General features: G+C 43.6%; 1 protein-coding gene across 18 annotated transcripts in view; it reads left to right on the forward strand.

Annotated features, from left to right (window-relative positions):
* LMO7 (LIM domain 7) overlaps nucleotides 1-26,027 on the forward strand; it is a 516,155-nt gene that overhangs the window by 337,414 nt on the left and 152,714 nt on the right. For 9 of the 18 annotated variants that reach the window (XM_078657434.1, XM_078657441.1, XM_078657436.1 and 6 more), the window contains 9 exons: nucleotides 11,370-11,400; nucleotides 12,239-12,352; nucleotides 12,499-12,697; nucleotides 17,316-17,568; nucleotides 18,669-18,968; nucleotides 19,318-19,620; nucleotides 21,710-21,904; nucleotides 22,283-22,975; nucleotides 24,573-24,602. In XM_078657434.1, coding sequence (XP_078513560.1) covers nucleotides 11,370-11,400; nucleotides 12,239-12,352; nucleotides 12,499-12,697; nucleotides 17,316-17,568; nucleotides 18,669-18,968; nucleotides 19,318-19,620; nucleotides 21,710-21,904; nucleotides 22,283-22,975; nucleotides 24,573-24,602 — 2,118 coding nt within the window. The remainder of the gene's footprint in view (nucleotides 1-11,369; nucleotides 11,401-12,238; nucleotides 12,353-12,498; nucleotides 12,698-17,315; nucleotides 17,569-18,668; nucleotides 18,969-19,317; nucleotides 19,621-21,709; nucleotides 21,905-22,282; nucleotides 22,976-24,572; nucleotides 24,603-26,027) is intronic. The other 9 variants (XM_078657448.1, XM_078657449.1, XM_078657451.1 and 6 more) reach the window with 5 other exon arrangements.

Genomic DNA, 26,027 nt, shown 5'->3' on the forward strand with positions numbered 1-26,027 from the left:
AGGCATGATTATTGGTCTCACCTCAAAAGGATCACTCTCAAAACTGAGAGAACCATGCAGTCCGGCTACTATTTGTGTTGAAGAAAGGATCACAATTCAGAATCCTTTTCCTCATCCACCAAGCTTTTCTCTGTCATTTACCTTGCTATCTGGATCTTTCTAGCAATCACCTAGAAGGCTGAGACCAGCTAATTGTAACCTACTCACCATAAGACAGAGAAGATGCAAGAAATTTGGTGGAAGATATTTCCAGGCACAGGACTCTTATTTGTGTGGTACTGTGCTGCCTTACCCGATGCATGAAACGACAATCAATTTCAGGAGGTCCATGAAAACTAACTTCTTCTTCAAGGCCTTTGATTGGCCTTCTGCCGGTACACCAGAGCTGCTATGTAGCTGTTTGCTGGAATGATCATAAAATGAGATTTTGCTTCCTTGCTGGTCAGATATCCAAGGTCGCCTGCGGCATTACAATCCAAGAGCAATTTCATGACTTAGTGGTTCGCCCTCCCAAGGCTTTGTCATTTGTCAGTCCACTCGCAAGGAGGCAAGCTCTGAATATACTCCACCCCTCAGTTAACTATGACTGTATCTTCTGGAGTGTTATTGTTTTCGACCTATTTGCCCCCTTTCTTTTGTACATCTTACCCAAGCACTCTGCAAAAACACTAGGTGCTGTGACTAAACGCATCACTTTTTAGTTTGGAGTGAAGAAACAATTTAATCTCCTTCCCTGTCTAAAGCAAAACATCAACTTGTTGCAGATAATACTCTGCATACTCCATGCTTAATATAGCTCAAGGGCCACCACCCGCCATCCTCTTCAGTCTTCAGAGAGCTCTGTGTTCAGCCCCTACATGAACTATTTGTGACTGGCACCAATTAAGCTTTCTCGGCTGTTGAATTCTAAGTGTCAGGTATTCCCTTGTGGCACACTTTGTTTAAACAGATTATGATTTATATCGTGAAAGGCATGCGAGTAGACAGGATTGTTTGGTTCTTCTCTGGAAGAATGACAAGGCAAACAACCCTGTACTGCCTTAACTCGGGCCTATGCCCATCCCATAGAGGTAAGACTTGCTTTCACCTTTTAGAGGAACTGGTTTCTTTTGTATTCGTTTTCTGCAGTGGGAGAAGACGGTCTTGAGAAATCGATAATATACATTTTATGTATCATCCATACTTGTTAATATGAAAATAATACCAGGGGGGACTACATAGCAAGTATTGTATTTCGTACATGCTGTCTACATTGGAATGGACAATTGTTGGTGGTATATATGGTAAAATGAGTAACTTTGTCCCGTTATGAAACAGAATAGTTTGATGCAGCAGTGCCGTGTCTTGTAGTTGGAATCTCAAAAGGAAATCTGGGGGCCCTATTATGCATAGTGCCCTGGGGCGCAACAAGAGTATGTGCCTGCTTTGCCCGTCCCCTGGGCACTGTGGTATTAGAGAAGAGGCCATTACATTTGAGCACCCATTTCTATACTACTGATAGCGATGCACTACACGTGCGGTAGCACTATCGCGAAAGGGTGTTCCCCCTTTTGTGTGGAATCACTTTGCCTCTGTGCCCACTCCAGAGGCAAACAGGCACTTAGGAGCACTAACAGTGTGCCACAAAAAGGTAACATATTTTTAGTGCCCCCCCTGAGGCAGCCCTTTGGAGAGGGAATGGGGGTCCCACCTGCCCTCATAGATATCCCCCTGTACTTAGTGCATCTGCCTGCAGGGCGATCTCTGTCCTGTCTTTAAGCGCAGGTGGCTGCCACTGCCCTGTGAAGCAAAGAGCTGCTTGTGAGCAACCGCTCCATCTATCAGAGTGTGCACTGCTCTCACGACAGCTGCGGGTTTACAGCTGCCAGGTGGGCAGCACAGTCCTGAGATTAGGGCGCAATGTCCCAGGCTGCGCTATGTGCACTTTTTGAAATGTGTGCCTGGCTCAAAGCAAGACCGAGCAATAGGGGCTCTGGTGCAAAAAGGCACAGAATTTGATGTAAAAAGTAATTCCATGGAAATTCATGATTGGCTTAGTACAACAATCATAGGGGGAATGGATCCCTTGTACCTGTAATCCCAGGGTCAGGTGTGGTAACCCATATAAAAACCCTCAATCAGGTGCAAGAAAGAAGTGCAGTATATCTTGGTTCGCCGCTTCAAAGACGTGAAAGCCTCATTATCTGATGAAAGCCTGAAACTGGTCCTAGGATGCTTGTTTCCAGTCCAAGGAGGACCTTGCCTGGCAGTTCGGGCTGGACTGTTCCCATAGGGCGCAGGGTCAAGACTGATTTGCATATGGCTGGGTCCAAACTGGAATGGCATGGTGAGCAAAAAAACGATGGATTTAGGCCCAGATCTCTGTACTGGGGTGACTGTATGACATTGTTCTGCATTCTGTCCATGAATTGGTCTTTTTGCATTTCTCCGTGATACACCGTAATTGCAAAGCTCACTGGCCCTAAGCACGTCACTGATGAGGTTCAACAGAGCCTTAACCATTCTTACGTTGGTTATGTCCCTGTTTATCGAGGATTTGGCCTAGCAATTCTGGCTGGCCTGCTCTGAGCTGAGCCATTGCTGATTTGCATATGGTGATCCATCTCCCTAGTGGAGCGATGAACAGACTAAAAAGATTCCCTGGAATGTGTTCCTGAGTAAATACCAAGGACTGAGATTAATTCAAGCATTCAACCGGTCACGTTTTTTGGTCTCCGTGACACATAGGCTTGCTATTCCCACAGAGGAGGGGCTGGACTGAGAGAAATGGCCACATTTTTTCCACAGCGCACAATGTTTTGCCGTCATGCACGCAAGCCTTCGTTCACAGCTGATATTAAAAAAACTCCAGAAGTACAAAAAAATAAAAGGGGGGGGGGCACCGTAGGCAGAGGCCAGCCATTATACCCACCAGTGCCTTAGTAAATTGCTGTGCGTGCTGCTATACTGCTATAGGTACACAATGTTATCAGTCCCCATGCTGTGATTGTAAATGCACACCATACGTACCTGTTTTTCTGTACAACACCACTGGATACTGCAGTGACGTATATTATAATTAACGCCACGGGACTGTGCTTGGCTTCTCCATTCTGCCATCATTTTCATGGGTGTGACTTTCCAGGCTACAGGCACATTGCAGTGCGTTAATCAGAGGAGCCCAGTCCGTGAAGTAGTGTACACATGGCTCCCTCTGCTGGACTCCCTGCAGCCAAACCGTAACAGGACTCTTCTGCAGAAACATTGCAGCGGTGGCGCCAACTTGTAGGCAAAATACCAAACAAAAACCGGTACAACGCATATTGCCCTGGACAAGTGGGGTAGAATGTTATACTTTCGTGTTTGTAGGGTTCAAGTTACACTGCTCCGTGAAACAAGCAGCCAACCTTCATAAATATTTGCCTTCCAGTTTCTTCTCCTGTGGTTTTGTGCATCCATGTGTTTTACAAGAGTAAACTTTTACAAATGTAAAGAACATACAGACGCGTGTATTTTTAGGGCATCTGGTGGGCCGCATCAATACTGTCAATATTTCCTTAGGTGGCGTTTTTGTTGCGTATGATTTAATGCGGTGTTTACTTGATGGCAGGCGATCTGTTTGCTTGCTCTGCGCTTGTTTAGTGGAATTTGGGACATGCGGTGCTGAAAGCTCGCCGAATGCCTTCATCAGCAAACTGTGCTGGACAAAAGCGCGTGTTATTGGCGTGACTCGGAGCCGGCTGCCAGAGCACGCATTCCGCCCTCCCGGCGCGGGCTTTTGTTTTAATAACACTGACTGAAGTGCCCAACGGCTGCAGGGTCGAGTTGCGTAATTGTGTGTCCTTAACAAGCCAAGGAACAGCCTGGTTACCGAGTTCAACTGCTGCGGAATTTGTTTGCAGCGATTAAGATAGTGAACTTAACCCCGAGCCACAGCAAATCATTTACCGCTTAGATTCCTGGAGTTGCTGTCTAGGGCCCAGCACTTGACAGCCTCCGTGCGCGCGCCCAGGGCGCGAGGTCCTGGCAAACACAAAGAGCTAAAGAATAGTCTAGAATACGCGAAATATTTCAAGTGGTGGAAAAGGGACATGGCCAAATCCATCCGCCCCTCTGAGCGCTTGCTAGTTTTTTTTTGCGATCCCTTGGGTACCCCAGCCATCAGTTTAAAGACGTTTTTTTAATTATTGGGTACACTTCTGATTTTAAGTTTTCGGGTAGCTGGTCAGCCTTCCTCCCTGGCATTGTGCTGGCAGTGTTACTGACGTGTACTCTTTAGGGGGAAAAAACAGCAAACCACAGAGGGGCAACACTGTTGCTTCTCTTGGTGGTTTGGATAAATGGGTCTGTGCCTTAATGGTGCCCATTTTCAGGGCACAACGGGGCTCTAACAGACCAGTGCCCGATTTGTAGAAGTGTCGTGTTTGTACATATAATTAAAACTAGCTTTCACTTATATGAAGAGTTCTGCTGGTGACTCAATCCAACTGAATGTGAAGAAAGGATATTGTTCACTACCGTGTGAGTGAGGGTGAGTGTATTGTAAGGAATGTGAACTATACTTTGATAAACGCTTTCAATGTCTTGCGAAAGGAGGTGATGTGTTAAATGAAACTTAAAAACACAATCCAAGATTGCAACATACGCCAGTTTTTCTAAGGCGTGACTGTGCTTGCCACGTCATGCACAAGAATCTGTGACCAATAGCAGCAACGAGCATGCGCACATCTTACCCGTAGTACGTCCCCAAGTCATGCTTCATTGTACCCCTCTCTAGAATTTTTTTCGGTGTCACAGATTTGCAACCCTGTCTGTTAATGGGTAGTCTCTTGCTGTTGGCAGTTAATGCATCTAAGACACTTTCTGGTCCAAAACCAAAAGTCAAGCCCAGCATTCCTCAGTCAAATGTTCTCCTTGTTGCGCTGAGTACTCTTGCTGATTTTCATCTGTGAGCCTTCACGGGCATTACGTAACCGCCGAGTAAATATGTTGTGAAAGAAAAACATGCTTCGACAAGTGAGAAGAGGTGTGGTCCTTCTTAAAGGACTCCACAGATAAAAATATATGTAACTATGTTTACCTTTTTTTCTGCGAGTGTGTTGGTTTACATTGAGTGATAAAATTATATAGGACCGTTTTTGGAGTAAGTGTTCAGCACATGGCATGTCACTTTTTCAAAATGTCATCCCTATAATCACTCAAGGCATATATATATATTCTTTTAAAACCAAGGGTTACAGGCATGTAATAGTTAGGAATTGGAATTTAAAACAACATAGAAATTCACTGAAAAACTGTCACAGGGAAGTTCTAGTTGGGCTCAGATTTAATTTGTACAAAACTATTGAAATTCAGCAGTTATAGTTACCTGAGCTAACTATAACTGACACCACCGAAATGCACTGATTATGACCTCACATAGTTATGAATGTTAAACATATATACTAACCTACTACAAAAGTTAGATTAATATACCAATGATACTACTAATGAGTGATACTATCTCTGATGTATGATCTGTGTCAGTGTGCGATTATCTTTATCGCAGTGTGAGTGCATGCATGAGTAACTGGAAGGTCAAGTAAGTGGATTTCTTACTAGGTCTGTAGGTGTGTGAGGGGTTGTGTCTTTGGTTTTATGGGTGTGTGAGTGGCAGTATGGATGTATAAGAAGGTATGAGAGTAGCTGTGTGGGTGAGTGAGTAGGTGTGTGAGTGACCATGTTGGTCAGTGAGTGGGTGTGTCAGTGGCTGTATGGGTCAGTGAATGGCTGTGTGAGTGGCTGTATGGGTGATTGAGTGTGTGTCTGAATGGCTGTATGAGTGAGTGACTGGGTGTGTAAATAGCTGTACCGGTGAGTGAGTAACTGGTTGAGTGAGTGCTTGGTTAAGTGAGTTGGTGTGTGAGTGGTTGTATTGGAGAGTGAGTGTCTGTGTGAATGACCAGATATGGGAGTGCTTGCATGGCTGTGTGAATGGGTATGCAAGATGTTGTGTGGCTGTGTGAGTGCTTGTATGGGTGAATGAGAGGCTGTATGAGTGAGTGAGTGGTTCTGTGAGTACATGCATGGGTCTGTGAATGGTTGTGTGGGTGTGCGAGTGGGTGTATGGGTGGTATGGGGGTGTGAGTGGTTATGTGGATGATGTCACCAGTGAAGTTATTTGAGATATCATCAGTGATGTCACTGACCATGTCATGAGTGATGTAATGTGAGGTCTTAACCCATTAAAAAACTGAATGTGTCCTCATGTAACGAAACTGGTGCACATGTAAAGCGCTCTGATACCCGATGTCTTGGGTCTAGTTCGCGCTATATAAACCTCAAAATCCTCATAATATAAACAGTGTATTGCGGGGCATAAGTTGTAGTTGGCTCAGGTTGTTATATTTGCTAAATTTCAGTAGGTTTGTACGAGTTAAGTCCGAGCCTAACTAGAATGTCCCTGTAACCTTTTTATTTTTTCAGTAAATTTTGATTTTTTTAAAATTCTATTTCCTAATTATAACATCCTTGTAACCTTTGTTTTTTAAAATGAATTCAGTGATTTTTTTAACTACTAGGTGTGTTTTCGTGAGTGGTGGAGGAAGGGAACGGGCCTTCGACAGGCTCTCCGCAATCCTGCTGTGTGGGACTTAATGATGGTAACAGGAGGGCTTCTTGTCCCCCAAGGACCCTCAGCATCCAAAGTGACTTGATCCCCCAAAAAGTAGTGCACAAGGAGGCATGCTTGCAGGGTGGTGGAAAAAGGGGCGGGCCCCGACGACCTCTGAAAGCTGTGTAGGACTTACTGGAGGTAATAGGTGTTCTTGGACCCCCAAGGACCCTTAGCAACCAAGGGGACTAAATCCTCCAACCAGTAGTGAGCCAGGAGGCGTGTTTAAAGAGTGGTGGAGAAAGGGGTTGGAGCAACGGATGACCTCTCGCAATCTCACTGTGTGAGACTTACTGGAGGTAACAGGAGGGGTTGTTTGCCCCCAAGGACCCTTAGCAGCCAATGGGACATAATCGTCCAACAAGTTGTACGCCAGGAGGTTCTCTCCAGAGTGGTGGAGAAAGGGGGTGGGGCCTCCAACTTAGCCCTGGGCAGGCCTTTTTAAAATATTTTGTTATTATTTTTTTTTATTAGAGGATGGGGCACATAGCCCTCTCGCCAGGCAAATTTCAACCCTGCTGACTCCATCCCCCAAGGCACGGCCCATTTGTACTAGGGGGGAGGCTAGGTGGCCGAGGCTGATTTCTGCCCTGGTGACCCTATCCTCCCGGGCCTGGCCTGTTATAAAAAATTATATTTGTTATTGGGGGGGACGGGGCTGAGTGCCCCCCCCCACCTCCCAGGACCAATTTCGGCCCAGGACCCCATTCCTCGTAGCCCAGGGGGTTGGGCTGCACGGTCCCCCTCCCTGAGCCGATTTCGGTCCTGGGTCCCCATCCCGCAAGGCCTAGCCATTTGTCTTTTGTGCTCCCAGGGCACTCAGGTTAAATTAGGTCCAAGGGGGGGAGCCTCAAGGCCCCCACAATCCCTGCCTCCTGCGGGACACGAAATTGATCTCAGACACAGGGAGCTGCTAAGCATGCAACTCCCTGTGTCTGAAAGCAATTTCTCTGTTTCATTGCTCGCTTGACAGCTTCCTCCCACTTTTAATGTTACTTTGGCACTGGGAGGCGGTGGTCCTCGAGGTCTGGGGGGTGTGTGGTCGAGTGGCACCCCCGCATTACATAAAAAAAAAAAAACAGTGAGATGGTGGTCGCTGGGGGGAGGGGAGGTGGGTTCTGCGCTGCTAAACCAATATATTTTTGTAATCTGGCCCTGGTAGGTGGTGGTCCCAGGGGCCCAAAAGGGGTGAAAGCGGTCCCCTTTTATTTTCACGTAAGCTCCGGGGAGTTGGTGGTACCCGGGGCATTTATAAGCCCCAGGAGAGGGAGCCCGTGTGTCCCCTTCCTTTAATTCTCATATACCCCTGGGACCTGGCTCACCCGAGGGCTCACTGACATTTATAACTAAGAAACTTGCTGTTTTATTTAATTTATCTGTTTTCATTTGGTTATGGATGAGTAAGCAAATCACACAGATGCATCACTGTAAGTGGTGATTAATCTGTTCACTTTTTAAAAACAATTAATAAAAAAAACCTTAATTTTGCAGACAATGATCTATGTAGTGCAGTACTTTGTGATATTTTGTGTAACAAAGAAAACATTTTTAACTATATTACCACATTTTCAGCATCAATGAAGGGATTTAGTGCTGTAAAATATAGAATTTAATACAATTTTCATACCAGTCTCACTGTAGTGCCCAGTACTTACGCAAAGAGAAACAGAACTTGATAAATGGGAGAGTGGAAGAATATTTTTGGGTGTGCTGTTGCTCCAGCCTGAAAACCTCAGTACTTCAGATCGTTTTACCTTTCACTGCCTAAATAGAAGCTATTTCGTGCTTATATTATATTGTATTTGCATTCATAAAGGGCCTCATTTTGATAGTGAGTCAAAAAAAGTTATTTTGTGTATATATAGAATGTACATTTGTGGGTCTGTTGTGGATGAAAGTCTTTGTGCCAGTTATGTGGCAATTATGATTTGCGTTTTGATATTGTGTGTGAGTACCAGATTTGTTCTATCACAGTTTAATTATGTGCCTTAGAGTGTATTGAAACTACAAGGGATGAGCGATAGGATGCCCAACCATTAGATGTTGTTGTGACCTTGAAGATCAACTGCGTGGTTCCAGTGTAGCCTATGTGGAAAGTGTTTTGATGTCATGCCTCAGTGACCGAGACTTTGCATACTATTTGGAAGGCAACATGTAGCTGCTCCATAAGCATGAATGTTGGTGAGAAGTATAGAATAGACACAGCGGTGAATGAGGTAGGTACCATCATTGCAATGTTTGTATCCTATAGTTTGAACCCCATTGATCATGGAACAGGTGAAACTGCTGAGAAGTGGATAGTCCCAGCTGTCGAGTCCGCATAGAATTGGTAGAGCAGCAACCCATAGAAATGGTTATAAAACCAGCAAGGCTATATGCTCTGAGAGAATTAACCTAGGGGTTGAAGAGGAGAGGAATCCTTAGTGATGTGCATTATACAGCCAGCGATGGTGTATCCCCTGAGGAATCCACCATGGAGCTGCAGGAAGCCTCCCAAAATAATGGGCCCCTGACGGAAAAATAGAGGAGCGTGGGGCTTTAAGAAAAGGAGGGAGAAATGGAGCAATGGGTGAGAAACTAGGTGGGCAAGATGAGATGGAGGGAAGGAAGTAGCGCATGGGGTGGTGGGGGGTCTGAAAATGATGGGAAAACCGAGCAAAGTGCCGTACCTTCTCTTGGCAAACCATCTGTGAAAATGACAACACTAAAGCTAATATATTGGTCCACCAGTCGAGCGCGTTATTTCCATTAATTGAGTGAAGGCATGAAGCATTATGACTGTACTACATAAAAAGTTTTAGGTCAGTGGTATTTAAATTGGTCAGTGATAGAAGTGGTGAATGATATTTAAATTGATTAGCAGTAAATTGCACAGCGCTTGATGTTAGCATCACACTGCACAAATTATATATTTTTTGCCAGCGATATTGCAATAAATATTGCTTTGCATAACACAAAAACAAGCCCCCGTTAACTTTGACCGCTAATAAAGTCAAATACCGACGACACATTATGTCCTTTGCTTATTTGGAATTTGCACTGGGTCGATCAAGTTCTGTTGCAGTAGTGACACCTAGAGGTTTCGATGAATACAAGCATAATAAACATATACGTACTTGCTGAAAGCAGGGAGGTCAGTGGTATCTGGAACACTGTTTGAAGTACGTTTGTTGCCCCCTTCCCTGGCAATGGAGCCATTGATGCTTCTGTGAAGAGTATGGTGGGTCCTTCCCGGTGGTTCCCCTAGGGGGCACTCAATTTTGCCTTACCTTTACCCCCTTCTGTAACTGTTTAAAGCAGTTAAAGGGGCTCCTTTTGGGATTACGGTGTGGCTAGGACTTCTGAACTTCTGGTCTCCCTAAGCTTCCAGGAGCCAGACTCTTTTTTTTTTCTAATATCTTTACTTTAACCATTCTCCATCACACTCCTCAGTGGTGCACTGTCTCAGCACAGAATGTCGTATTATTTCCGTCCTTGTTTATAAAGTGCTTGATGCGCGTGATAGCGTGAAAGGGACCTCAAAGTTCTCCTCCTTCAAAGACACTTCTAAATGTAATTAATGCCCTCTCTATTATCTGAAGGAAGACCTCCCATTACTGAAAACTATTCTCCATGACTATGGAAGTGCCTTCCCAGTGTGTTCTGGTAGTTTGAGTGTTTACCATTTATTGCAGTATTATCCTTGTACCTGTGTATGGTACCCTTCTGTAACTTGCACTCGTCATTTTTCTCCTGTAACACACTGTTTGTTACCTCTCACAGTTTGTTTGCTTTTGATACTCGCACAAGTGCCACCATTGCCTACGTAACGCTTGTTCTTGTGTCTCAGTGTCTAGCATATATTGCAGTACTATACCTCTAATTGTACTTTGTTTTCTCTTGTAACTTGCACACGTGTCACTATTTCCTCCTGTATTGCACTGTTTGCTACCTCATGTATTGTTTGCTCACAATTGTCACTTTTACCTCATGTAACTTATCATCTGCTTTTGTAATTTTGTTCTTTTGTAATTTTCTGTTTCTATTGTGAAGCGCTTTGACGCCTTCGGTTAAAATCCGCGCTATATAAAAACGCATAAATAAAATACAAATAAAAATAGCGACACGCCTGTATAATAATTGTGCAGTCTGGGTGCACGCGCAAAACGCCGAGGCAATGTCCCACCAAGCACAGAGCGTTTGGGGTGCTTGTAATGAAAGTCATCCCTTGTGACTCTTGAAACTCTTGTGATGTTGCCCAGGTGCACGCGGGTGTGCCCCGTCCATCACCCTGTCCAGAGCGGGATTACTCTGCCATGTGTGGTATTTCGCATTAGGCATGGATGCCGGCCCGGGACTTTTAACCGGCAGGGGGGAGCGGCGCTTCTCCAGTGTGCTCTGCGCCTTCCAGGGGGGTGGAATCAATGCGCTAAAGCCTCCCTTGGCTGCCTCAGCCCTCCCTGTGTGTGCCAGCCGTGAGTGCCCCCCTCTGCCCAGTTTAACTGAAGATGGCGGGCTCCGGGCTGCAGGTGGAGTTACTTTGCTTTTCTGCTCTGTTCGTGTGTGTTGAGGTTAGTAAATCATTGTGATTGTGGTTTGAAGAGCGGGCGACCTTTGTATTGCAAACAAACAGGCTCCCAGGAAGGTCCGGTCGTCAGTTCTTCTTGCAGATACATTTGATATGATTTCGGCTCTTGTGTGCGTGTTTTTTTCGCTCCTGTAATGTATAGTAAAACGTTTCTATTTTGTTTCTTTGTAGGCAGGAAGAGACCCACAGGCGGTTAAAGAATGTAAGTACGATTCCTGGCTTTAAGCGCGTGTGCTCCCATTTAGGCGAGACGTGAAATTAAATTGGATTTTTTTAGGGAAGAGACGAAAACCAGTAGTTTGATTTTGGGGCCCTGAATACCAGACTGTTCACAGCACAAGATAAGACATTTTGTAACTCATGTGGTAGAAAGATGGTAATAAAATAAGTGCCACGTCCGAGAGGGAGGATTTAATGTGGGTTAAAGAGACATTGTGCTAGGTGTGTGGACTTGAGTGCCTTCAAACTTTCCAGACAATCACAGAAATGGTTGGGACCACAAGTGAAACATAGCCTTGTGGCATTGACCTCTGAGCTTCTGATGTTCTCTCGTTTCCTTTTTCAGTAGTGTACAACCTCCCCTTGCAAGCAGCAAGTTCCCAGTTATGTGGGTAAATGTCATTTATACACGAAGGACCCCAAAGTGAACCTCCCAGGAAGGCAAAATCAAATTAAAGATTTGAAGCCATAACTTGGTCATGCATTTTTCTGCAGTTTTATTTGTTTTCGAAACCCTCCCAATTTATCACATGTTGGCAAATTGGTGCCCAGGCATATATCCTGTTTTGCTCAGATTCAAACAGTAGAGTGTTATTTGGGGTTTAGAACCATAATGTTCCTGTTTCACTGATAACAGTACACCACTAGGCCGCTTCCTCCCACAGTATTGAAGGGCAGAATTGCTAAAACGCTTCAGGTACCCTCCAATCCACATTCCTGGAACCCTAAACCTAACCAGAGCTGTTGCATATGAAAGGGGTTTGCAACTGGAACACAGACTGATAGTTAACTCGTGAACTTTTCTCTGGGTTTTATTCCAGGTTTTGATTACTTTGTATTGGCTTGGTCGGAAAGCACAAAGTAACCCCTATTATAATGGTCCTTACCTTGACTTGAAAGCCTTCGAGGGGTTATTGGGACAAACTCTGACTAAGGTGAGCAAACACTATGGAAATGTTACAGTTCCTTAATTTTTTATGACTTTCACTGTTTAGGTGCTGTTGTTTACAAAGCAGACAGCGTGTTCTTACTTTAACCTCCTTGTGGAATTCTCAAAAACAAACGTTCTTTCTTCCTCCAGGCTCTTGAAGAGTCAAACAGCCTTAAAAAAAGTGGGCGCGACAGTGGCTGTGGTGATATTTGGTACAGTGAACGTGGTGAGCGACTGTCCCCTTCGACTATCCATCGCAGGGACGACTCCTGGGACAGTTTAGACTCCTTTGGGTCAAGATCATTGGCAAGCTTTTCGTCTGAGGCAACTCTGAAGGGCAGCAGTGAAGGTATTTAAATGCTACTCTAATTTGTTTTTTTAAATAAAGTTCAGCCTGGGTGCCCACATTGGTTTCGTACATGTACAAAACAAAGGCATATGTGGTAGTTACATAAAAATATATTTTTTATTATCTAATTAGGCCACAGAAGCCATTGTAGCAGTTTGGAGTTAGAGTAACTATGTGACTTGGGGATTTGAGGAATGATATATATGTATGTGCATAATGTCTAATATGAAAACGTAGCATTTATGCCCTGCCTGGACTGGAGTACAGCGAGAGAACATGTAGTAGGGAACTAAGTTGTCAATGTTAATACTTTTTATATATTCCCTGAAAAAATAGCTTGTTGCTGTTGCACATCCTAAATTTCAAGATATTGTGGGTATTGGAAGGTGGTTTTAATTTGCCTAGTGTGTGGGCTTGTTGCTAAGAGGTGCCTTTCTTAATTTGACGTGACGGTGTTACTTTGCACCCAGGCCCATACTGGTTTTCAAAACTTCCTTTCAATTACCAAACTCAGAGAAGGATTTCCCCCAGTGTCACTATGGCCCATTCCTTGGAGTTTAGGCATGGTGGTTTGCTACTATATCCCCTGAGACTATATTCCATCTACTAAATCAATTGACATTAAATCGTCTTTGATGTGGGCAGTGAGTGATGGTCTTCCCAATGTAAATTTTTTATGTTTCGGTTACACTTACCTTATTTTAACTCCGCTAATATTGACCATTTTCCTATTTAATATAGCTTACATTTAATTATGTCATATCAGACGAGGTTATGGAGATATTATAATTGATTGCTTCCCATGGCCCACCACTAGTAACTCAAGATGTCTGATTAATGAACAAGTCACAGCAATAGTGAAGCTTGGTGGTAGCAAATTGGGCACATGATGAGGCTTGGCAGAGGATCTTCAAGGGTTAAAACTATTACTGACCAAACAGCACATTACAATTCACTTAGTGTTGCAGTGCTGTCACCGCTCTGCTGGGTGCTAGGCCAATAACACAGAGAAGATCTGCACACGTGATCTTACAGCAAGAATGACCTTGTGATTAACGACTTGTCTGCCACATTGTTTAGATTAGTTTTGGCCACATTTCATGGTCCAAGACATGACTAATCCTTATTTACATCGAGAAAAGGTGGTGCCAGTTAGCTATGCTATAGGGTTGTGTGTGTTTCCGGAGTGCTCCTAGGAAAAGTTTCTACCTTGACCCTCTCTGCCCCCCGTGACCCAGAGTCCCCTGTGGCTCCTCAACCACAACCAGCCCTGGCAAAGTGCTCGGCTGTCCCCCGTCCCCCCCCCCCACTCGGGGGCGGGGGGTGGCGTTGGAGGTACCACTGAGCTCTGTGCTGGGGCCTGTTTTCGGCCAATTTTGGTACAGGGCCCTGTAACAAACGGCCCCCACCCTTGCAGCGCACCGGGGGATTGCCTGGTGCCCACTATGGCCAGTCCGGCCCTGGCCCCAAGCTCCAGGGGGCCCCCTCGGCACTGCACTCTGGCCAGAGAGCTCCTGATTGAGCCTGGAGGGGGGCCCTCTTCGTACCGTGCAGGGAGGCCCCCTCAATTTTCGTTACTCGAGTGCCTATGTCCTGGAACCCTCTCTGGTCCCCATGTCCTTGGACGCTCCCATGTCCGTGACCACTCTCTGGCTCCATCATGTCCTTGACAAATTATTACCCCTTCTTTTTGTTTTTCTGACACAGACTACTCATTCGTTTTAGCCATGGACACACTGTCTTCTTCGTGCTTCCTTTTCTCTTCTTCAGTGAGTCATACCCTCTTCTTTGCCAGTGACTCTCTTAGCCACTGGGTCTCCCCATTTTGTTAGCCACTGCTCATCCCCTAGATAGCCACTGACTCCACACCCCTTCATAGCCACTAACACTCCCACCCTCCTCTTAATCAGTGATTCCATCACTCCGTTCTTATCCATCAACGCCCTCTCCAGACCACTTAGGAATTCCTGAGTTAATACCTGCAGAGATAATTATTTTTTGCACTGGGCTGTTCCAGTTTACTCATGTTACCCCGTGATGCATTCTTTCTCACTGAATACCAAGCAAACCATTTATTTGCAGTTAGGGAGACAAGCAGGCGCTTCAGTCTTATAGACTATAGTTTTTATTTCTATATGCTAGCGGTACCATCCAAAGAAAATGCTTAAATCTGCATATTGAAGATTTCTAGTGCCCCCAAGGAGTATGGCATTGAAATGTACATTAACTGTAACTTTCCAGGCAAACTCATGATCCAATATGTGCACTCCAGTAGGTTATCTGCTGTGTGGATCATTCATAGACTGTAGATGAGTTCACAACATTTTAACTGTTCCCCCGCTTCCCCACTGTACGCAGCACAATTTTCCTTGCGAATAAGCCTCTTGCCACTAAACCCAAACGACATGTGGTTGTTTTCTGTTTTTTTCCTTCTCTGCAAAAGAGCTCAATACTTTTATTCGTAGGTGTTACTATCTAAAATAAGAAAGGCCTTAGAAACCTTTGTGAAGGCTTACTAACTTATGGGTTTGTGGGTGTTCAAGCAAAAACTCATCATCCTCAGGCCCGTGGGCAGTGTGCAAAGAAAACTTTCAGGTCGTGCATAGCAGTAAATGCTACCTGAAGGCAGAAATGTGTGTGAATAATGATTCTACCTACAGATTAATTATTTTGTTAACACAAATTCCATCTGCATGCTTAAAACTTTTGCCAATCCGGTGAAGTGAAGGAGTTTTGTAAAGCGCGCCGCTGCCCAAGGGCGTCCAAGCGCCCCCCTCTTGTCCTGTCATTCATGTAACTCTTTGCTTCTCTCACTTGCATAAGATTTGTTATTAAATGGGCTCAAATACTGTTATTGGTTGGAGGAGGATGACACAGCAAAACCAACTTGTTTGGGGTCCGATGCATCTAGTAACCCAGCCCCTTGACATGGTCTTTAATAGCTAAAGGTGCAGACCTTTAAAGGCTCATGAGTTTTGGTCTCAACCACTGATGTATTGGAGAAGCCTACGGGTCAGGCCAGGATCATTCATATGACCCTGATTTGACCTGCTGGAGGGTGAGGAAGGACGCAGAAGAGGAAGGACGGGGCAGCCAGAGAAGGCAGGAGAGAACCCAGCTAGAAGTATTGCAAGGTGCCTGCTTGCTGGAAGACCAGGTGATCAGACTTTATAAGGGGCCAGGGGAGTCGGAGGCACACATGGTTGCAATTGCAAGGCACTTGCCAATTCTATCAAGTCGCTGGCCCTAAACAAAATATGTGGATCACTCTTTACAAACGTCTCTTTAAATGCACCAACCAAGCTTACTGCCACTGTTAAATATGTTGTAATTATAGGGACATTTATAAGGTCGGCTGCCCCTTAGCACGTGTAGAATATGCACTTGAGTGACAAAAAGCTAAATAACTTTCAAATGTCATTTTCCCGTTTCAATTTGGATTAATTCCTAGTTTAGTAGTCTTGTATAGCACTCGCATAGCGGGAAGACTTCTTCAGGGCTCTCTTCTGAGATCACTGCATGTGTAACGGCACTCCTGTTCCATGACATATTCTCTATATTATATTGGAAGTAAGTACATTTGACCTGGTACGTCATTGCCGATATTAACTTTGAGTTGTAGGTATAAAGGATAACACCATTGCATATGTTCTAAACAACATTTTCTTTAATTACTATGGTTTTTATTGCATGGCACAGAAGATTAAATGTTTGATGCGTGCACTATTCGTTTTAAATATAGATTAACGTGGTTCTGCAAGCATTCAATGCTTTGCAGGGATATATAGATGGACATAAATATACGCTTTATATATGAAAACATCAATTGCATTCTGTGTTGCTCCATACATATTTAATATGCATTGCAAAGTTTGCACCTTCGCTATGCCTACAAAGGAGTGTATGCTGTAATTGTGATACTCCTTCCTATGATGAAGTTACTGTAATTTTTTCTTTTTTTAGCATTTAGTCGCTGCTTTCCAGTTTTAAAGGGAGGATAAGATGGATGTAAAATACTATTTGGTCGACACTATACAACAATTTTAAATGAGTAATTTAGCCACGATTAAGAAGCCTGAGATGGTCTGATATTTCGGGGTATTTTCATTAGTACATTTTGAACATAAGTTGTGACATTTCAATGCCAAGTTAGTCATCTCGACTCCGATCTAATCATATGCCCTTAATACTTGCCCACACCATTAATTTGGTGAACCATTTCCCATGTAAATAGGGTGAGGGATAAAATATTTTTCAATTATGGTTTCATAAAAGGTAGGGAAACACCCAGAATACAGTGTTTCTTAGACCAAGTGCTTCAAGTTAGCTGAATATCGTCAGATGAATATTTTCCACTTTTGCTATGCACATAAATTGTAAAAGAATTCGATGCATGTCGCACAGGCATGTAACCAAAGTTCTGTTACTTGAATCTCATTGCAGCTTTGTGAGAAATTTCTAAAAATACTTGTGCTACATTGCCTTAGGTAGCTTCCGTTCTCATGCTTAAAACTGCTGTGTTTAGACCACAAGCCACAGATTATAATATCATTTTCACTAGTTTAACCTCTGAGGAATCGATAACCAATATTGCTTGTCTTTTTTCTTTTTTTTTAAGGTGGTGAAAGCGACACAGAGTCCGAATTGTCCCACACAATGCTTGATGGAAGCAAAAATGAGGTGTCCTACCGTAGGAGCGCGACGATCGAACCCAAGCCGCTCCCTTCGTACAATCAGTTCCTCCCTAATAAAAGTAGACAGCCGGTGTATATGCCCGCACCACTGAGGAAGAAGAGGGTGGATAGGAATGAGGACAATAGACGAAGCTGGGCAAGTCCTGTGTACACCAACTCAGATGGTACCTTTACAAGGTGAGTTGACCAGGGAGATGTTTAATAGATTTATTTTTGTGCCTGTTCTTACAGTTTACATTTTCAGTGCAGTCTTTTATTATTAAATGCAATGAGTAGTACGGGCAGAGCCGCTGTAGTAGTGTGGGGTGTCGAGTAAGAGTGCCGAATACTCCAAGTATATTCTTGATCTGAATATTAATTCTATCAATCAGTGTAGGCTTTCGTAGCAGAGACAATAGGCAGTGTTAGGCCACACATGGTTTGCGCTGTAATGTCTCCAAAGTGTTGTCACTTGATAATTCTCCTTTGGTACAGGCTGTAGATAGAGAGGGGCACTAAAAGTTAGTGTGACCAGTTGCTTTTCTCAGCTGTGGCTAGAATGCATCTGAAACTCATTTCGAACTATTAAGTAGCTTTTTGTTATGTTAGTGGGAAGAATACGATTAAGATGTTAATGCTGAATTTCTGGTGCCTACCATTTCTCATGCTAAATGTGGCCTCTATGAGAAGAAAGTAGTTATCAACTATTACATCAGCCTTAGTCTCTACTGTTTATCGGCTAGCCAGCTGTGTACAGTTTAGTGAAATTGAGAGTTTTGCAATGGTTTTGTATGTCCATCATGTCGCAAGGCCTCCGCATCATACTCCAGTAATCTGACTGACTATTCAATTTGAATCTTTGATTTGACTGGCTTTATTTGTCTAATTCAGCACTCTGTAAAGACATATCACTAGCCTCTTTTAAAAGGGATTTTGAAGCGTATACTTCAGTTTCAGAAAATAGGGTTGTCGTCCAATAATAACCATTCTAAACATTCCTGAAATTATTTCATTGATTTCAAACTATTCTTTTAAGCACTGAGTAACTTGATACAAATTCCACATAGATTGGATGAAAAATGTGTAGAAGTGTTCAATATGAATGTGCGTTTTGATGTGGTTTTGATGCTCCATTCCACTTTGTTTGCTGCTTTGGAACCTTATAAAATATTTTTTGCTAGCCTTTTTTGGCTGATTTCTTTTGTGGTACATGGAAAGCATATCGGGCGTATCAAACTTGTGCTGTCTTACTTTTTCAACCTGTCACATTTGTTTCCTATGTCTTGGTTGGTGGTCAGTGGAAGCAAAAGCCAACAGGCCACTACCTGTCCAAAGGCCCTGCTCGAAGTCGATCTCTCAGTCCTAACTTTGCAGCATCTGTCCCAATCTGATGAGAGTGACTCTGATTCAGAGGACCCCAGGAAACTCCCTGATCTTGTTGTGGATGATCTGGCACAACGCAGATTCCGTTCGAACAAAAGCCCTTCCAATCCAATTCCTCCAGTTCTTCGTATTGTGGCAGCTGACCCCCCTAAATCTGGGTCAGAAGCAAGCACTCCAGCCAGCACTGTAGCTCCTGCACCTAAGGGACATTTGAGGTCAGAGCTATAATCTAAAACTGCAGCATTACCAAATTTGATTAACTTTAACTCCTTGTATTTATTATTGTGTTTGCCTTGTAATGTTCGTTGTGTTTATTAACAGAGCCACTAAGCTTCTTCATTTGTACTTTATAGACTAACCATCTTGATCACTAATATATTGACTGTCCGCAATAACCGCATCCGAGCATCTTCTGTAATTGGTAATTGAAAGACTTAGACCTAACTAGCCTCCGTCTTCAAAAGAGCATACATGCCTGCTGAGCCAGATGAAGAAGCATGCTGCCCCTTTTTTTGTGTGACGAAGGGATGTTCAGTGTCTAAACTGGTTGGGTGTTTTGAACAGTGACCACAGCTTGAATTTGGATACAACTGTCGCATCAGGGGCATCTACGAAAGATCCTTCAGACACCGGCCACTGTACTTCAGATGATGAGGACGACAATGACGAGGAGCGAGTGAGAACTGTACCAAATATTAAGAAGGATGACTTGTATGCCCGCAAAGTGAACCTGCCTGCTCCAAGCTTAAATATTTCTTTTGATTCATTTCTTCCAAAAATTTGGACCCCAGAGGAGGAGCTCCACTGGAAGAGGATCAACTTAGGATCTAGTAGACGACCATGGTATAAAGAGTTTCAGGGACACAGGTTTGTCTGCACAAACAATTATTATGGCGGCCATACCTCTAGCTAGACCAATTCCAGTTATGTATGTGGGTTTAATGCTGGGGTTCCTAGCCTGATCAATTTTAGTTCAATCTATGTGAATTGTCCAGAATAATGTAATTGTTCCTGGATCTATAATGATCCAGCATAAATGTTCCCGGATCTGTAATGAATAGTTTGGCATTATTGCAGTCTTTTTAGGTCATTAACTGTAAATATCGTTTATCTGGAAACCAATACTGCTTTAAGCAGGTATCACCTCAGTCTCGAAAATGACTTTAAGGCAGACACGTTCACTTTTTCCATAAACTTCATGTCCTAGCTGACATTCAAAACCGTCTTGAAGTGTATGCAGCTCTACAGTAGTTCTTCCAAGCCTTCTATATAGCTGAGCTAATTTAATCCTACTCAGTGTGTGTTGATTGTAGCTGAAGAGTAGATAATGGGTCTGCAGTTTAACATATCTGGACGTTTTCTTGCCGTTGTTTTTGTTGTAGCAGCAAAAAATCAAACATGTGCAATGTCAAAAGTGTCCTACAAATTCAATAATAAGGATCCTGTCAGACTGAGTAGCTTAATCTTATTCTAGAAACATGTGTGATGGAGAGAGTTTCAAGTGAATCTAAAGACTCAGTGGAAACAAACGCAATATATTCTGCAGAAGAAAGGCATGATTCCCAGATTTCTTTGCAAACAGGTTTTGTGTGTTAGCATTGACCAATTTAAATGTGTTCATTTAAGCCTTATGTGGCACTGTGCAGAAATGTCTTTGTAAATCTGCACAAAGCAACCAGTTGTTATCCATCTGCTCTACAAAACATGGTCATTGAATTGATTGCCCTATTTGATGGACGTTCGAAAGAGCGTTTCTGTCCATCCGCCCTTTCTTGGGTTGGGCCTAATGATTTGAGGATGGAGAGGGCACTGCTTCCCTTAACATCTCCTGATAGACCAGTATATCGTGTTCCTTGTTGAACCGGTTCCACTAATATGAAATGTTGTTCAGTGCTGAAATGTTTGATTAATCGTATGCTCCATTGGCAACAGTCAAATACTTTAAAATGCCCCACTATTGACTTAAGGTGCCTTTTTATTTTAAACAGGGCTATTGATGTTACTTTTAACAGAGATTTATTAGAAATTTCTAAGATGAATTTGTGGTCCTTGGGCGTAGGGATCATTCAACCTAGACAGCCAGTGGTGATGTGGGGAAGACTACAAAATCCATAAGCCTATTTCAGTACACTAGAGCACATGAGGCCCACCACTGCTGGTGCTAGCAGCGACTCCCTAACTGAGAGCGCTCTCATTTTGGAGCAGATACAATGAAGGCTGACCACGAAGCCTTCCAGACAGTGTTTTCTCCATCTAAAAGCTGCCTGAAAAGGCTTTATTCTTAACCTTTTTATAAAGTAACCGGTTTTGCATTTTGCACAAAATTAAAAAACTTGAAAATAAGTTTGTCAGGAGACTATAAATATTCCCTTTCTTCTAATTTTGTTCGATATTGCAATTTTCAAAATCACATCATTGTCCCAGGCCGCTTTCGTAGTAAAATAGGAAGTCCCATGGGGGCAAAGCAGAGCCAGTTGGAAGCAGCCCATGGTTTTCATCAAAGTGTTTGTTTTATAATTGTATGCCTTTTCTGCTGCTCCTGGGCTGGTCAGTAGTGATGGGTACTTGTCACTTTGATGGAATTGATACGCCTGTGTCCTGATCTTACCTGAACATGTGAGGCATGGAGTCACAGCTGTTCTGTCAGTCTTGCAAGCAGAGCTGCTGCCTGTTATTCCTGGGAGAGGTCTGTGAGCTTGTGACTGCCACAAGCTTGAACATAGTAACATAAAGGACCTGCCAGAAAATAGTATTGTGGTAATTATATCACAATATGTACAGAAAGAGTGCATTTTCAAAAGTATTTAATCATAGATCCAGAAACATTTGTGCATAGTGGTTCACGTGAAAAAAATAATTCCACTTCATATAATAGAGTTTTATATCAAGGTGAACAGTGCTCTGTGCAACAAGCCTCTTCTCCAATTCTGTTCTCTTTCTCCGATAACTTTCTTAGTAGGGGCTCGTCGGAGTCAGAAGAAGAAGATTTTAGGTGTGAGAAAAGCCAACCAACGATTGACGGCAAACCCACTGTGCAGCCCGGTCTGGGCACTGATGTAGCATTTCCAGAGAAACAGATTGCACAACCAGCTATGACCTCACCAGCAAAAAATGTGGACCGGGGAGTTGCCGATACCTCCGAGCAGCCAAGGTTGATATTGCTGCATGACTGAGCTATGTCTCAACTGTATTGTGGTGACTTGCATCAAAAGGACTTGTGTAGTTATCCAGAGAATGAGCCAAAGCCTGGCAGTGTGATTGTGGGACTGTGACCAAAATAGGAGTACCCATTGTCATAAGTAAACTGCAGCAACACATGCATACTGTTAGCTTTTCCTTTTATCTCAGTGTTGCACATAACTATGTACTTCTTACTAATGATTTAAAAGCATGAGCTGACCTCGATTAAACATGTGTCAATGTTTGTATGCATACTGAAACCAAATGAGTATTGATGGTTTCACAGCCTTTTCTGAAGTGTAATGGCCTTTTACCTTCCTTCCTTCCATTCCTTTCTGGTATACATCAGCCAGTTTTCGATACTTCAGGCCTTCCAAAAATGTTCTTCAGACATGTTATCCCTGGAAGGGAAGTGTAAGCCAGATCCTACTTCTGGCCCTCGAATCCTGACCTACAGGCAGACTGGTCCGGTATGCAACCAGGGCGGTCGTGAGAGCACCAACGTAGATCCTGACCTTGAAAATGATGACTTATTTATACGCAAAACTGGGGCTTTTCAACTTCACCCTTGTGCTATGGAGCATTTCCAGACTGGCCCCCGAGACGTGTGTTTAGTAGAGAAGGAAATAGTCCTACAGTCTGGTGAGACAGAGGTGCCAGATTTGGAGAAGGATGACATGATTGTTCGCCGAGTTCCAAACCAGAAAGAAGTTCCTTTATCAGGAGCTCCAGACACGTACCAGGCTGTACCTTTCCCAGAGCCAAGTACTCTTCCAGAGGCCATACAGGCAAAGTTCCTTTGCTTACCTAAGAAGTTGCCAGAATCAAGGGAGCGGACTACAGGCAGTCGAATTGTCGTGTCATCACAAAAACGAAAGAAAGACGATATGCTTGCACGAAAAATTGGCTCTTGGCATAATGTGGGCTCTGCTCAGGCAAAATGTTTCACTCCAGGCCCCTGCAGTGAGGAGGACTTTCGAAAATGGGAATCCATCAGAGATGCCAGCAGGATAAGACATAGGAAGCGTCAGATGGTGGAGAGGTCAGACCAAGCGTGTGCAAAGGTTGTGTTTGTGACGAAGCATTTTAACTTTTGTGTGTTGGGCTGAATTATTGAGCAAACACTCATGCATGCACTCCAGTCCCCCTCTGAAGATTTTTATTTTTGAGTCTAGTCAATTCATCTGAACGTGCAATGCAGTACTGTTGATCAGGAAATTAAGCTTTTAATTTACCCCTTTACGGTTATTTTTTTTATTTGTTCCGCTGCTAAAATTCTGTATTAAAGTCTTATGTACAAATGTATTCTTTTGGTTGTGCACAGTGCTTTGTTACACTTTTCAGTGCCTCGTTTTATATTGCTATTCAATTCTCTTTACCATAAGGCATGCGCTTTGAACTTTAAGGGGCTTTTCTATTTTGTATTAATCCCAAGAAACATTTGCAGTGTCCTTTAGCTGAAACGATACTATGGTAGTAATTTACTCATGAACTACGTTTCTTTGTTCATTCTAATTCTGTAGGACGTTGGTTTGTTCTTGAATACTGTATTGCCTAGTTACCTTTTGCCATATTTTGTTTAAAGTTGCATTTGCTTTATTTGTATTTTTCGTCGATTGTTGAAAAGTTATAGTTTTATGACTATTAATTTGCATGCCTGAAATATGCATTTTTTAAGGTATAATTTCGAATGTATGGTATTTTTGGTACCAACCATTATCGACAGTAATCTATCTGCATGTTATGTACGGCATTCCCTTTATGTGAAAATAAACATGAAAATAGTCTTACTTGTGAGGTCTGGTTCGAAAGATTAATCCCATTGTAAGCATGTTTAAATATCAGCCTCGCCCATGCTTATTTTTTTTCAGCAGCCCTACTTATTTTTAGGTCTGACTTGGTGGGGCGGCTGTTTGCTTTTTCTATTGTTAACATCTCTAACTTGTACATAGTGTGCTCCACCCTGAGAAGTATTTTTCTCTCTCCTCATACTACTTGCTATTTGGTGTCTCACGCCATCTTCCAGTACGAGGGATTATTACATCTGAAAAGTGCAATCCGTTGTCACAGTGTTGGCCACATTCAATAATTTCTCTCGTATACGCAGTTTATACAAAGAAAAGCAATCCTTTTCCGCTACCTATCCCCATGACACTGACAAAGTCAAAAGGGCTGGCTTTAATGTGGTAAACAGAGCTTATGCGTGCACCGCACTCAAACTACATATGTTTACATGCATTACCACATTAAAACCAGACCTATTGGCTTTGCCAGTGCTTGTTTAAACTGGAGAATATCCGACATTTTAAAATAGAGCATTTCATGCTCACACATTATAAGTGGCATAAATGGATATTTTAATGTTAACAGGCATATTCTCATGAAGGTATGCCCAGCTACTCTTGTACAAGTTCTTTGTAGAGCATGCAAAGTGACCCACGCGCGTGTTAGTTTTCCATGCATTTTTCTGGGTGCACAACCTATTTTAGCCGGAATTTATGGTGAAAGTGTTGCATGATTGTTTTGCTGTAGTGCATGCACTTTCAAGTGATTGTCCACGGTGCCTTTTTGTCAAGCCATCCATTTATGAAAGAACAGACTGTGAAACTATTCTTTTTGATTCTCTCCGGTTTCCCCAGACTGATACAAAAGCTTTCTGATGGTGAAGGGTAAGTGGACCATGCAGAGGAATGAGCTTTGCACGTGCCCTGCTCTGCTGAGTGCTGCAGCCTCTGATATGTGCATGAACAAGAAGCTGCTACAGTAGATGCCGGCAGCAGCTTGGCAATTGGGCGTGCTGCTTCAGTGCTTGTGTTGGCCAGTTGGGGCTTCTAGCTGTCACATGATTGCTGTTCCTTAGAACTGTTTCATAGACTCCGAGGTATACCATTTACACCAACGTACACTTCTTTTTTTTTTTTTTTGAAGACCTTTATTTGCATCAATAGGATAAACATGCGTGGGCCTACAACCAATCCGGCCGGCCACAAGTCAAAGACGATCAAAAGTCAAAATAAGCGACACAAGGCCAGCTGGCAGGCAGGCAAACATATTTAAACAATGCTAGGAATGGGATAAGCGACATTAACGGCCCAATATCAGGATCAATGAGGTCCATTTTATAATAAGGGGACAAGGCTCATGGCAGACTCAGAGATACGGGAAAAACCAATAAACAGGAATACACCCATGCTAAAACGGGAAGAGGGGGGGGGGAGGAGGATGTAAAGACACGAGTCGATCGTAGCACAAAACAAACGCAAAATATAGTGGATAAGCATACAAGTACTACCAGCATCTCATGCCCCCCACCCAATAACACGCTAACAAAGGCAAGGGGAGCGGATAGACTGTACGAACAGAACATATTTCTCTCCATACAAGCCTGGGAAAAAAGGGGGGGGAGAGGGGGGGGGGGAAGGGGAGGGGGGGAGAGGGGGAGGGAAAGGGGGAAAAATAAGGGGGAAACAGAGGGGAGGAAACCAAAAAGAGCAAGAACAGGGGAAAGGAAAAAGGAAGAACAAAGAAAAAGAAATATAAAGGGAGAAACACAATCGTGCAAGATGGGCGCCACCCCGGGCCAGGCATCCCGCGGCTAATAGTACAGAAGAAAGTGGAGAGCTGGCGAGAAGAAGGGTATGGCAGTCGCGACGGAGCATCGAAACCGATAAAAGTGGCATAGCAACAGACCCCAACCCACTCATGCCAGAGAAGCGAGGACAGAAGCGGCACCGCTATAAAGGGATAGAAAAGGGCCATAGAACCAAAAAGAAAACATCTGAAAGACCCCGCCCACCCGTCCCACCCCGCACCCCTGCAGAAGGCTACGGCCTACCCTCCAAACAGCGTGCCTGTCGCCCTAATCCGAAACCCGAAATATAGTAAAGAAAGAAAGTGAATAAGGAGACAAAAAGAGGAGGAGAGGGAATATGAAACAAAAAAATAAAATGTGAGGGAGGAGCCAGAGGATATGAACAAACACATTCGGCTACGACCCTCCCCCGACCAACAAATGAATGAGCATCAAATCAGTACTACACCTTCACATACAGCAGAAACCCGCAGGGAGGGGGAGAAGGGGGAACATTTTAACG

The sequence above is a fragment of the Lissotriton helveticus genome, chromosome 8, assembly GCF_964261635.1.
Source record: "Lissotriton helveticus chromosome 8, aLisHel1.1, whole genome shotgun sequence".
NCBI lineage: Eukaryota > Metazoa > Chordata > Amphibia > Caudata > Salamandridae > Lissotriton > Lissotriton helveticus.